Source organism: Oncorhynchus masou, chromosome 21 (genome assembly GCF_036934945.1).
Source record: "Oncorhynchus masou masou isolate Uvic2021 chromosome 21, UVic_Omas_1.1, whole genome shotgun sequence".
In the NCBI taxonomy this organism is placed as follows: domain Eukaryota; kingdom Metazoa; phylum Chordata; class Actinopteri; order Salmoniformes; family Salmonidae; genus Oncorhynchus; species Oncorhynchus masou.
This window is the reverse complement of record NC_088232.1, coordinates 24,555,730-24,570,311: the sequence shown is the minus strand read 5'-3', so window position 1 is coordinate 24,570,311 and position 14,582 is coordinate 24,555,730. Positions and strand designations below refer to the sequence as shown.

At 43.7% G+C, this 14,582-nt stretch overlaps 1 protein-coding gene and 2 long non-coding RNA genes across 3 annotated transcripts in view; 1 reads left to right on the top strand and 2 right to left on the bottom strand.

Annotated features, from left to right (window-relative positions):
* g2e3 (G2/M-phase specific E3 ubiquitin protein ligase) overlaps positions 1-5,144 on the top strand; it is a 30,288-nt gene extending 25,144 nt beyond the window's left edge. Inside the window, exons 14-15 of the mRNA XM_064927861.1 lie at positions 3,465-3,676; positions 3,847-5,144. Coding sequence (XP_064783933.1) covers positions 3,465-3,676; positions 3,847-4,094 — 460 coding nt within the window. The 3' untranslated portion in view covers positions 4,095-5,144. The remainder of the gene's footprint in view (positions 1-3,464; positions 3,677-3,846) is intronic.
* Positions 5,145-5,315: 171 nt separating this feature from the next.
* On the bottom strand, positions 5,316-6,035 carry LOC135507364 (uncharacterized). Its single transcript, XR_010450653.1, has 2 exons — positions 5,991-6,035; positions 5,316-5,576 (listed from the first exon to the last, which is right to left on the bottom strand). It is a non-coding gene; the product is annotated as an uncharacterized LOC135507364 (long non-coding RNA).
* Positions 6,036-6,135: 100 nt separating this feature from the next.
* LOC135507363 (uncharacterized) lies at positions 6,136-6,481 on the bottom strand. Its single transcript, XR_010450652.1, has 3 exons — positions 6,449-6,481; positions 6,307-6,367; positions 6,136-6,189 (listed from the first exon to the last, which is right to left on the bottom strand). It is a non-coding gene; the product is annotated as an uncharacterized LOC135507363 (long non-coding RNA).
* Between the last annotated feature and the right edge of the window lie 8,101 nt (positions 6,482-14,582).

Below are 14,582 nucleotides of genomic sequence, written 5' to 3'. Positions count from 1 at the left end.
TTCCATTAACCTTTAACTATTGGATGTTCTTATAGGCACTTTAGTATTGCCAGTTTAACAGTATAGCTTCCGTCCCTCTCCTCGCTCCTCCCTGGGCTCGAACCAGCAACACAACGACAACAGCCACCATCGAAGCAGCGTTACCCATGCATAGCAAGGGGAACAACCACTAGAAGGCTCAGAGCGAGTGACGTTTGACACGCTATTAGCGGCGCTAACTAGCTAGCCATTTCACTTCGGTTACACCAGCCTCACCTCGGGAGTTGGCTTGAAGTCATAGGCTTGAAGTCATAAACAGCGCAATGCTTGACGCACAATGAAGAGCTGCTGGCAAAATGTTTGAATGAATGTTTACGCGCCTGCTTCTGCCTACCACCGCTCAGTCAGATACTTAGATACTTCTATGCTTGTATGCTCAGTCAGATTATATGCAACGCAGAGCAAGCTAGATAATATCTTGTAATATCATCAACCATGTGTAGTTAACTAGTGATTATGATTGATTGTTTTTTATGAGATAAGTTTAATGCTAGCTAGCAACTTACCTTGGCTTACTGCATTTGCGTAACAGGCAGTCTCCTTGTGGAGTGCAACGAGAGAGAGGCATGTCGTTATTGCGTTGGACTAGTTAACTGTAGGGTTGCAAGATTGGATCCCCGAGCTAACAAGGTGAAAATCTGTCGTTCTGCCCCTGAACAAAGCAGTTCACCCACCGTTCCGAGGCCGTCATTGAAAATAAGAATGTCGTTCTTAATTGACTTGCCTCGTTAAATAAAGGTATAAACAAATCGGCACCCAAAAATACAGATTTCCGATTATTATGAAAACTTGAAATCGTCCCTAATTAATCGGCCATTCCGATTAATCGGTCGACCTCTACTCCAGAGATGTTCGACTTTTCCCGAAGCCACTCCTGCGTTGTCTTGGCGTGATCATTGTCCTGTTGGAAGGTGAATCCTTCGCCCAGTCAGGTCTCTCCAGAGATGTTCGATTGGTTCGAATCGGCTCTGGCTGGGCCACTCAAGGATATTCAGAGACTTGTTTCGAAGCCACTTCTGCTTTCTCTTGGCTGTGTGCTTAGTTGTTGTTCTGTTGGAAGGGTAACTTACGCCCCAGTCTGAGGTCCTGAGCGCTCTGGAGCAGGTTTTCATTAAGGACCTCTCTGTACTTTGCTCCGTTCCTCTTTGCCTTGATCCTGTCTAGTCTCCCAGTCCCTGCCGCTGAAAAACATCCCCACAGTGTGATGCTGCCACCACCATGCTTCACCGTAGCGATGGTGCCAGGTTTCCTCCAGACGTGGCGCTTGGCATTCAGGCCGAAGAGTTTGATCTTGGTTTAATCAGACCAGAGAATCTTGTTTCTCATGGTCTGAGAGTCCTTTGGGTGCCTTTTCATGTGGATTCCGTCTGGCCGCTCTTCCATAAAGGTCTGATTGATGGAGTGCTGCAGAGATGGTTGTCCTTCTGGAAGGTTCTCCTATCTCCACAGAGGAACTTTGGAACGCAGTCAGAGTGACCATCGGGTTCTTGGTCACCTCCCTGACCAAGGCCCTTCTCCCCTGATTGCTCAGTTTGGCCGGGCGGTCAGCTCTAGGAAGAGTCTTGGTGGTTCCAAACTTCTTCCATTTTAAGAGTGATGGTGGCCACTGTGTTCTTGGGAACCTTCAATGCTGCAGACATTTGTTGGTAGCCTTCCCCAGATCTGTGCCTTGACACAATCCTGTCTCAGAGTTCTACAGACATTCCTTTGACCTCGTGGCTTGGTTTTTTTCTCTGACATGCACTGTCAACTGTGGGACCTTATATAGACAGGTGTGTGCCTTTCCAAATCATGTCCAATCAATTGAATTTACCACAGGTGGACTCAAAGTTGTAGAGACACCTCAAGGATGATCAATGGAAGCAGGATGCACCTGAGCTCAGTTTCGAGTCTCATAGCTTAGGGTCTGAATGCTTTTGGTTAATAAGTTATTTCTGGTTTTAATTTTAAATACATTGGCTAACATTTCTGAACCTGTTTTCACTGTGTCATTATGGGGTATTGTGTGTAGATTGAGGAAAAAGTCAAGGGGTCCAAATGCACTTTAACTATGTTTAAGACATTATGAGCCTGGTTTTTGTTAGCTGTATGTCAAAGGGCCAATGCAGCCATTTCTGGGTGACAATTAAGTACCTTACATGCTGACCAGACCGGACACGTCGCGTTGCAAAATAAGTTTAGAAATCCATGTTATTCCGTTATTGCACCCACTGCTCTTATGCGCCAACGAGCATCTGCGATGCCAAGGGCTAAAATTGAACTCCTTTCTATTTCAGACGCAAATCGCGCTGCAAGTCCTGCCTCTCCCATTTCCTCATTGGTCTATAGAAGCAGGTACCCACATGCCATCTCCTCATTGGTTATACCCACGTGGGTGATTGAAAGACAATGTTTTGCCGGTTGTCATGGTAAAAGTGTAGATGCCAATCACCCTATAAGTTCAAAGATGAAAAAGCCTGGAAGGAGGAAAGATTTAATTTTAATTTTACCTTTATTTTACTAGGCAAGTCAGTTAAGAACAAATTCTTATTTTTCAATGACGGCCTAGGAACAGTGGGTTAACTGCCTGTTCAGGGGCAGAACGACAGATTTGTACCTTGTCAGCTCGGGGATTCAAACTTGCAACCTTTAGATTACTAGTCCAACACTCTAACCACTAGGCTACCCTGCCGCCCCAAGTAAGATGACTTGAAACGATTCGGTTGGCCGTTTTAAGTGTGGATTAATTGTCGGAGTAGAGGACCTTGTGCATTTCAGGTAAAATAACAACTCAATGTTTATATCCCAGGACAAATTAGCTAGCAACAGCAAGCTAGCTAAATATGACAAATTAGCTAGCAAGTGCACGCTAACTGTTTAATGGTTTAATGTTTAATGGTTTTCGACCTGTCCCCAAATGAATGTCATTGGTTCAGAGTTTGTTTTGATATTTTAACATGCGTGTCGTGATTGTGCTTGGTGTAGGGGGAAAAATACATTTATGCACGATGGCACACGCTCGCAGCCGGTTTGGGTTCAGTGTTACTTGTTTTCAATTAAAATGGTAAAAAATAAACCAAAATAGCTTCTTAGCAAAGAGCAATTTCTCAAGCAAGAGTTTTGCTAGAACTGTCTGGTACTGGTCTTGTGGGGAGTGGAAAACGTAAAACTAGCTGTTATTGGCAGAGAGGTTTGAAACTCTTTCTTATTGGTTGATTAACTAATTTACTGCTTGGTGATGTCACCAGACAGGCCAAAACTGGCTGAGATTTCAGGCGGTCTTTTCAAACAGCTCTTACACTAAAAGGGCATTATCATAATTTTCACAGTATTATTCCAACCTCATAGTGTGGATATATATATATATATATTTAACTCAGGAAGATCACAATTTGGATGTTACTGGGCCTTTAACTATATTTTGTTGAACCTTTTTGTGTTTTTAGGTTCTGTGAAGGTTTGAAAACCCTTGGTGTGTTTGACCAGGTCCAGATGTTTCCGGGGGCCTTTGTTAGTCTGTTCTGTTCCTCTCCTGACAAGCTGACTGCTGAGACCATGTCTGCCCTCTTCACTGTTAAGTTTTCAGAACAGGAAGAGACCACAGGGAAGGAGAGTGCTGTGGTCACCTTCTGGAGACACTACCTAGTGGAGTGTGAAGGTACTTTGACCTCCAATGACTGATTGATTTATGTGATGATTAAAAATACACACTCAAAGGCCATTCAGACAATGTACACTACTATTACAAGTCTATTCAGTAAAACTAACACAAGAACATGAATGTCCATATATTACCCATCCTCACCAGTCTCTGTTCACTGGTTTCAGTTGGCAGATGTGCAACATCGCTAGAGGACGTGCTCATCTATGCCACATCCGCTGATGTGGTGCCAGCCATAGGGTTCAGCCCCAACCCCACCTTATCCTTCCTCAACCCACTGGACCCTGCCGGGGCCTTTCCCAAGAGCCAACCCAGCTCTAACCACCTGGTGCTGCCTGTGGTGCCATCCTACCAAGTCTTTAAGAAGAATATGGAGTATGCAGTGTGCCAGCTCACAGTGATGCAGGCCATATGATCACAGACCGTCTTGTTCTATATGAACACATGTTTAACAGACTATTACTGAACTTGAGGGACGTGTTTCATTCGGATTTTGGACTTCAATTTAAAAGGGCTCAACCTCATAGACTTTTATAGAAGATTTGGGTAGGGTATTTCCATCATGACAGATATGCATTTTCTATTATAGGCTTCAGCTGTTGAATTTCAGGAACAATTTTACACAACTTTATGCTTCATTTGGGATTCTTAGATTTATTTTATGTTGTACATACTGAAGTGTGTATCAATGTTTTCTGTAAAGTTAATTATGCTACTGTTGATGTTTTTGTGATTGTTTTAGCTTCATGTGTTGGCTTTGTATTTTATATTTTTAGTAACTTTACTCATGCCAAATAAAATGTTTGCATGTTATATACTGAAGGGAAAAATCTCAACCATCACAGCAGTGCATATCAGAATCCACTGATATGCACTTATCATTTTGCAGTCATCTATCCTAGTGAGGGGTTTGGAAACCTATTTGTATCAAGCAGACCAGTGACTTTTTTATATATATATATATATATATATATATACATACACAAAGAATCCAAGAGTAAAGTGGGGCTACTCGTCATTGAAAGTTGTGGTAGCAACACCCACAAGTTCAGTAGATGGGGATATTTAGGAGACTTAAAAAAGTGGTATCCAATTGGTAGTTACAGTCTTGTCTTATCGCATACGGACTCAGGAGAGGCAAAGGTCGAGAGCCGTGCGTCCTCCAAAACGCACCCGACTGCAGTGTGCACTTCAGGGCCAGGCTCAATGTGGGCAGTCAAACGTTTGACCCCACCCACTTTTTTTTTTCATCTGAGGTTTGACAGTCACACACGTTGAATACAAACGTAAGTCATTTTTGAAGATTGTAAGAAATATTAAAGTGGTACCAGCAGATGTGTTAACTGTTTGTTTCATGCTATATTTGATACAATCTACTCATAGGGTTGCTGTGAAAAGACTTGTCATGTACTGTTAAAATTGTGTTGATAAATGTTATAAATGTAATTATATTTCATTGAGCATATATACAGTTACTACCTATCCTGATTTATGCCATTTACTTTCCAAATGAGAATGGAGACAGACTGCTGCTTGTTCTGTGCGTGATTTCCTGCAAGACAGGAATATACTGACAAGCTGAATGTGCTTAGTACATTAAGTTATATCAGCTCCAGAAAGAGATCAGAGACGCGGGTGACTTCTACATATTTACTGAACAACATGAAACAATTAACACCGCAGACAAAAACTAGGTTTGACCACACCTCAAAAATGGCTTCAATCCTGCTCCTCAAAAGAGAGGCAAAGACAATAATTCTTGTCAACTGCCTCCACATAGAACATCTCATAATCTCTCTGTAACATGAATGGTTCCTTGAGGAGAGTGTTTTCCTCTTCATACAACCGTAGTTCTTTAAGGGTTGTAATGCGGTCTTCCCTGTCCATCCCCATTACACTAGGGAGGGAAAACAGTGCCTTTAAAACTGAGTTCGCACCACCTTTCTGCCTCTAGTGTGTCCCTGAAAAGAACATCTGCTTCCTTGAAGAAAAAGGAAGAATAAATATTAAGAGTAGTGCCTCATTGGGTGATCAAGTCAAACTACACCCCACTTTCACAATGCCACTATTACTAATTGGGTTTTCAGTGATATGTAGAACTACTCAACAAGTCATCACAACTATTATATATTGCCATGCATCAAGCCTTCAGCATTATACACAGTAGACTATATACCCAGTTCACCATGCATTTTGTTTTCAGTATCGTCTAGAAAGAAAACAAGATTGTGGTCATTAAGTAATGTAAGAGAACCTCTAAGGATGTGTGTACAAGAATGCACCTTACTTTAGCTAATAGTCTATAACGTACCTGATCCTGCAGAGCTGAATGCTGATGTGACATGCAGAGTTTTCTTGTGGGGGGGGGGAGACTTCTACATATTCCTGAAATATATTGGAGGGGGGTTAAGTCTTTAAACATTGGTTTATGATTACCACTCATCCTATGACACCTACCTGTAGTGTGTTTTGTTTTCGCCACCTTTTTCAATCTTTCAACCTCTTCAGACCTTAGTGAGTAAATGACATCCACTCAATATGAACATTCAAGTCTGGCTACAGTGAAACAAGTGATTTTAAGGATGCAAATTATATATATATATTTTTAAATCATGTTCAAGACTTACTGCATGGGAAAGTTTTGCAGGAGAACGAGGCACCACCGGAGCCTAATTTTCTGCATGTTTCCTTTGAAAAAGATAATCACAATCAGATGAGTATCCCAAAAAAACATCCACTAGTGATGAGCATCTCATAATTTATACATACCTGTGCTTCCATTGCAATGTACAGAGTGTACTGTAAGTTAAGAAGGAGTAGGTTAAGTTTGATAGCTATGATAACAATAATAGTAAATCATAATACCAGCCCCTTCCAGGAATATATTTCAGAATGTAGAAGACACATCAGTATCAAGCTCTGCAGGAGTTTGAGGTATGAATTGTTTTATGTAGTGTAAAAACTGTAGGAAATAGGTCCCAAAAATAATAAACAAGAAAAAGTATGAGCAATAACAATAATGTGCTTTGCAGGCTGCAAGCACAGAAATAATATATTTTCATGTGTTATAACAGAAAATATGACTTATATAATATACTGAATAGCCAGCATCTTTACCATCAAAACAAACACCCCACAGTTGTTTGAGAAACCTTGCTTTGGTAGATCCTGTGGTGTGAACAAGGTACAATTTTCAATAAAGGAATGACAATCAAATGGTACACTACAGTGGAATAATTTAAAGGAATATCTAACTTGATCATCCACACCAAAAGTCCAAGGTCCAGGGGACAAGATCCGAGCAATGTTTCTGTGAAAGTAAAGAAAAAGTACAATTCAACAGCTTTTAATACTCCAGCATGCATAACAGTTTGAACACAGTTGGAACTGAATTAGTCCAAGTATTTTTCACAAAATATATGGGTGTTTCTGGACCAGAAAATGTATTTGACTTCAAACACACCATTTCTCACATCAATGCACTCACATGCCAAAAACCTTTCATTGGACACAATTTCAAAGCAATGTGTATGCTTTCTTCATAAATGTGTTTAGAGGTTTTTCTTATTTAACTTCAGTTTGCAGTGTGGACAAGTTACAATTACTTTTTCAGGACCCGGTCTTTCAAAGAATTCATAAAAATCCAAATAACTTCACAGATCTTCATTGTAAAGGGTTTATACACTGTTTCCCATGCTTGTTCAATGAACCATAAACAATCAATGAACATGCACCTGTGTAACGGTCATTAAGACACTAACAGCTTACAGACGGTAGGCAATTAAGGTCACAGTTATGAAAACTTAGGACACTAAAGAGGCCTTTCTACTGACTCACCAAAAGAAAGATGCCCAGTGTCCATGCGTGAATGTGTCCATGCGTGAACGTGCCTTAGGAATGCTGCAAGGAGGCATGAGGACAGCAGATGTGGCCAGGGCAATAATTGCAACGTCTGTACTTTGAGACGCCTAAGGCAGAGCTACAGGGAGACAGAACGGACAGCTGATCGTCCTCACAGTGGTAGACCACGTGTAACACCTGCACAGGATCGGTACATCCGAACATCGCACCTGCGGGACAGGTACAGGATGGCAACAACAACTGCCTGAGTTACACCAGGAACGCACAATCGCTCCATCAGTGCTCAGACTGTCCGCAATAGGCTGAGAGAGGCTGGACTGAGGGCTTGTAGGCCTGTTGTAAGGCAGGTCTTCACCAGACATGACCGACAACAACGTCGCCCTTGGGCACAAACCCAATCTCGTTGGACCAGACAGGATTGGCAAAAAGTGCTCTTCATTGACGAGTCACAGTTTTGTCTCACCAGGGGTGATGGTCGGATTTGCATTTATCGCCGAAGGAATGAGCATTACACTTAGGCCTGTACTCTGGAGCGGGATCGATTTGGAGGTGGAGGGTCCGTCATGGTCTGGGGCGGTGTGTCACAGCATCATCGGACAGAGCTTGTCATCATTGCAGGAAATCTCAACGCTGTGCGTTACAGGGAAGACATCCTCCTCGCTCATGTGGTACCCTTCCTGCAGGCTCATCCTGACATGTCCCTCCAGCATGACAATGCCACCAGCCATACTGCTTGTTCTGTGCGTGATTTCCTGCAAGACAGGAATGTCAGTGTTCTGCCATGGCCAGTGAAGCGCCCGAATCTCAATCCCATTGAGCATGTCCGGGACCTGTTGGATCGGAGGGTGAGGGCTAGGGCCATTCCCCTCAGAAATGTCCGGAACTTGCAGGTGCCTTGGTGGAAGAGTGGGGTAACATCTCACAGCAAGAACTGGCAAATCTGTTTCAGTCCATGAGGAGGAGAGGCACTGCAGTACTTAATGCAGCTGGTGGCCACACCAGATACTAACAGTTACTTTTGACCCCCTCCCTTTGTTCAGGGACACAACATTCAATTTCTGTTTGTCACATGTCTGTGGAACTTGTTCAGTTTGTGTCAATTGTTGAATCGTGTTATGTTCCTACAAATATTTACACGTTAAGTTTGCTGAAAATAATCGCAGTTGACAGTGAGAGGACATTTATTTTTTTGCTGAGTTTGTATACTATGTGTAGACTCCCTGTGTGTAACTAAGGGAATGGCATCAACGATACACATTTAGAGCCAGCCAAACACAACAAGGCATACATTGAACACAGAAAAAACAACGACCAAATCGATTACATAACTGTACATGTAAACCTAGGCTTACTGCTCAAGTAGCAAATTTGTCCAAATAAGATTTCCTCATTGTGAGCAATTAGCAAACTCACGTTTAATTGGGTGCTAATTAACGATATGCTAACATCTGCGCGGAAGTTGGTCATATAAAATTATACCACCGCACTGGTATAACATGAATATTACATAGTACATTATGCATAATGACAGTCTCACTTCCATGGTTTCTATTTTTATCCATGTAGGTTAGATTAAGATTCGCTTTCGTTGACGTTAATACCTTCGACATTTACCTCAATTTGGGTGACCTTGAGAGGTTCAGGATAAATGAGTTTGACTCCGCCCACACTGAGTCCTGCCCAGACGGTTTACTCCGCCGACATTGAGCCTGGCCCAGACGGTTTACTCCGCCCACATTGAGTCCGGCCCAGACGTTTCACTCTGCCCACATTGAGTCCGGCCCAGACGTTTCACTCTGCCCACATTGAGCCCGGCCCAGACGGTTTACTCCGCCCACATTGAGCCCGGCCCAGACGTTTCACTCTGCCCACATTGAGCCTGGCCCAGACGGTTTACTCCGCCCACATTGAGCCCGGCCCAGACGTTTCACTCTGCCCACATTGAGTCCGGCCCAGACGTTTCACTCTGCCCACATTGAGCCCGGCCCAGACGGTTTACTCCGCCCACATTGAGCCCGGCCCAGACGTTTCACTCTGCCCACATTGAGCCTGGCCCAGACGGTTTACTCCGCCCACATTGAGTCCGGCCCAGACGTTTCACTCTGCCCACATTGAGTCCGGCCCAGACGTTTCACTCTGCACCGAGGTAAAGACAGTTTCAAGTTCGATTCGACGGATATTCGCGCTTTCAAACCTCAATAGCTTTCAAACCACTTGAGCCACAGACTCCAAATGTCATGATGTGATGTTGGAAAAATTGCGCACAACATTGCACAGGTCTTATTTTCACTATTTAGAAATTAATCTGCTTTCAAAAGCTAATAAACATGTGGAAATGTGAGCAGTGTCTTGTATTCCTAGGTTGAATTAGTTAGGGAGCGTGAACAAAGTAAAAACTTTTTTTACATTCAAATTTCAATAGCTCCTTGGTCATGTGACATACTTACTTCAAACAAGGTTCAGAATGTCCACTGACTACTCTTCAATATTGCACACCCTTTAGTTTGTCAATTTTCATCTCACAAGATTTTACATGAATTTTTCCAAATGTAAAGTTTCAATAGCTACAAGGTCGTTTGACCTAGTGACTTCAAACAAGGTTCAGAATGTCCAATGAGTGGGCCGACATATTGCACACCCTTTAGTTTGTCCATTTTCATCTCACATGGTTTTACATGAATTTTGCAAAATGTAGAATTTCAACAGCTCCTTGGTCATGTGACCTAGTGACTTCAAACAAGGTTCAGAATGTCCACTGACTACCCTTCATATTGCACACTCTGAAAGTCAACAAGTCAAACAAAAGTCAACAAATGTTCCATCCTCGCAATAACACACTCAAGAACCTCCAGAAGCTAACCAGCTACAAGCTATTTAGTCATTGTTAGTTTTTTTAACCTAGATAACACTCACTAATCCAGCTTCCCTGCCCCCTGGACACTGATCACTTGTCTACATAGCTGATGCACGCTGGACTGTCCATTAATCATGGTACTCCATTCTGCTTGTTTATGTTTTATCTGTCGGCCCCGTTGCCTAGTCAACGCCATTTTACCTGCTGTTGTTGTGCTAGCTGATTAGCTGTTGTTGTCTCACCTACTGTTTTAGCTAGCTTTCCCAATTCAACACCTGTGATTACTGTATGCCTCGCTGTATGTCTCTCTCAAATGTCAATATGCCTTGTATACTGTTGTTGAGGTTAGTTACCATTGTTTTAGTTCACACTGGAGCCCCTAGTACCACTCTTCATACCCCTGATACCTCCTTTGTCCCACCTCCCACACATGCGGTGATCTCACCCATTACAACCAGCATGTCCAGAGATACAACCTCTCTCATCAACACCCAGTGCCTGGGCTTACCTCCGCTGTACCCGCACCCCACCATACCCCTGTCTGCGCATTATGCCCTGAATATATTCTACCATGCCCAGAAACCTGCTCCTCTTATTCTCTGTCCCCAATGCTCTAGGCGACCAGTTTTGATAGCCTTTAGCCGCACCCTCATACTACTCCTTCTCTGTTCCGCGGGTGATGTGGAGGTAAACCCAGGCCCTGCATGTCCCCAGTCACCCTCATTTGTTGACTTCTGTGATCGAAAAAGCCTTCATGCATGTCAACATCAGAAGCCTCCTCCCTAAGTTTGTTTTACTCACTGCTTTAGCACACTCTGCTAACCCTGATGTCCTTGCCGTGTCTGAGTCCTGGCTCAGGAAGGCCACCAAAGATTCTGAGATTTCCATACCCAACTATAACATCTTCCATCAAGATAGAACTGCCAAAGGGGGAGGAGTTGCAGTCTACTGCAGAGATAGCCTGCAAAGTAATGTCATACTTTCCAGGTCCATACCCAAACAGTTTGAACTACTAATTCTGAAAATTACTCTCTCCAGAAATAAGTCGCTCACTGTTGCCGCCTGCTACCGACCCCCCTCAGCTCCCAGCTGTGCCCTGGACACCATTTGTGAATTGATTGCCCCCCATCTAGCTTCAGAGTTTGTTCTGTTAGGTGACCTAAACTGGGATATGCTTAACACCCCGGCAGTCCTACAATCTAAGCTAGATGCCCTCAATCTCACACAAATCATCAAGGAACCCACCAGGTACAACCCTAACTCTGTAAGCAAGGGCACCCTCATAGACGTCATCCTGACCAACTGGCCCTCCAAATACACCTCCGCTGTCTTCAATCAGGATCTCAGCGACCACTGCCTCATAGTCCTGTATCCGCTACGGAGCCGCAGTCAAACGACCACCCCTCATCACTGTCAAACGCTCCCTAAAACACTTCTGTGAGCAGGCCTTTCTAATCGACCTGGCCCGGGTACCCTGGAAGGACATTGACCTCATCCCGTCAGTTGAGGATGCCTGGTCATTCTTTAAGAGTAACTTCCTCACCATTTTAGATAAGCATGCTCCGTTCAAAAAATGCAGAACTAAGAACAGATATAGCCCTTGGTTCACTCCAGACCTGACTGCCCTCGACCAGCACAAAAACATCCTGTGGCGGACTGCAATAGCATCGAACATTCCCCGCGATATGCAACTGTTCAGGGAAGTCCGGAACCAATACACGCAGTCAGTCAGGAAAGCTAAGGCCAGCTTCTTCAGGCAGAAGTTTGCATCCTGTAGCTCCAACTCCAAAAAGTTCTGGGACACTGTGAAGTCCATGGAGAACAAGAGCACCTCCTCCCAATCTGGACCCTCTATTTCTGAAACTATCCGCCGCCATTGTCGCAACCCCTATTACCAGCCTGTTCAACCTCTCTTTCATATCGTCTGAGATCCCCAAGGATTGGAAAGCTGCCGCAGTCATCCCCCTCTTCAAAGGGGGAGACACCCTGGACCCAAACTGTTACAGACCTATATCCATTCTGCCTTGCCTATCTAAGGTCTTCGAAAGCCAAGTCAACAAACAGGTCACTGACCATCTCGAATCCCACCGTACCTTCTCCGCTATGCAATCTGGTTTCCGAGCCGGTCACGGGTGCACCTCAGCCACACTCAAGGTACTAAACGACATCATAACCGCCATCGATAAAAGACAGTACTGTGCAGCCGTCTTCATCGACCTTGCCAAGGCTTTCGACTCTGTCAATCACCATATTCTTATCGGCAGACTCAGTAGCCTCGGTTTTCGGATGACTGCCTTGCCTGGTTCACCAATTACTTTGCAGACAGAGTTCAGTGTGTCAAATCGGAGGGCATGCTGTCCGGTCCTCTGGCAGTCTCTATGGGGGTGCCACAGGGTTCAATTCTCGGGCCGACTCTTTTCTCTGTATATATCAATGATGTTGCTCTTGCTGCGGGCGATTCCCTGATCCACCTCTACGCAGACGACACCATTCTATATACTTTCGGCCCGTCATTGGACACTGTGCTATCTAACCTCCAAATGAGCTTCAATGCCATACAACACTCCTTCCGTGGCCTCCAACTGCTCTTAAACGCTAGTAAAACCAAATGCATGCTTTTCAACCGATCGCTGCCTGCACCCGCTTGCCCGACTAGCATCACCACACTGGATGGTTCCGACCTTGAATATGTGGACACCTATAAGTACCTAGGTGTCTGGCTAGACTGCAAACTCTCCTTCCAGACCCATATCAAACATCTCCAATCGAAAATCAAATCAAGAGTCGGCTTTCTATTCCGTAACAAAGCCTCCTTCACTCACGCTGCCAAGCTTACCCTAGTAAAACTGACTATCCTACCGATCCTCGACTTCGGCGATGTCATCTACAAAATTGCTTCCAACACTCTTCTCAGCAAACTGGACGCAGTTTATCACAGTGCCATCCGTTTTGTCACTAAAGCACCTTATACTACCCACCACTGCGACTTGTAGTCGGCTGGCCCTCGCTACATATTCGTCGCAAGACCCACTGGCTCCAGGTCGTCTACAAGGCCATGCTAGGTAAAGCTCCGCCTTATCTCAGTTCACTGGTCACGATGGCAACACCCATCCGTAGCACGCGCTCCAGCAGGTGTATCTCACTGATCATCCCTAAAGCCAACACCTCATTCGGCCGCCTTTCGTTCCAGTACTCTGCTGCCTGTGACTGGAACGAATTGCAAAAATCGCTGAAGTTGGAGACCTTTATCTCCCTCACCAACTTCAAACATCAGCTATCTGAGCAGCTAACCGATCGCTGCAGCTGTACATAATCTATTGGTAAATAGCCCACCCATTTTCACCTACCTCATCCCCACAGTTTTTATTTATTTACTTTTCTGCTCTTTTGCACACCAATATCTCTACCTGTACATGATCATTTATCACTCCAGTGTTAATCTGCAATATTGTAATTATTCGCCTACCTCCTCATGCCTTTTGCACACATTGTATATAGACTCCCCTTTTTTTTCTACTGTGTTATTGACTTGTTAATTGTTTACTCCATGTGTAACTCTGTGTTGTCTGTTCACACTGCTATGCTTTATCTTGGCCAGGTCGCAGTTGTAAATGAGAACTTGTTCTCAACTAGCCTACCTGGTTAAATAAAGGTGAAATAAAATAAAATAAAAACACAAACTGGAAGTGCAGTCTTTGTTGTTGAAAATGTATGCTATTCACAATGAAGAGGCTCTCAAATGTATATCAACCAGGGATAAAGAGAAAGTTAACACAGTGAAATGTTTCATACTTAATTGAAGTTAAGTGTCTGTTGACATGTTGGAAAAGATTAAAGGTCTACAATTTGTTTAATTTGTCAATATTATATTTTTATTAATTGATTTACTGGCCACCATTACTGTGTTTACATGTTCAGTATATGTATTGACCAGCAAACCCACTGCAGACTACCTCACTAGCTCTTTCCATCCCTGCTTTGGACAATTAATAGCATGACTCTCGTACTTTGCCCTTTTCCTTCATGGTTGATATTAACGATGAAAGGAGATATTATCTGTCTCTCTCCTATTGTGTACCACTGTTAAATACTGTGGAAAAATAAAAAAAACAGGGAAAATAAGTACTTAGAACTACCAATTACTGTAGATAAATATTAAAGAAAAGGGTAAACACAACACTGGACTGA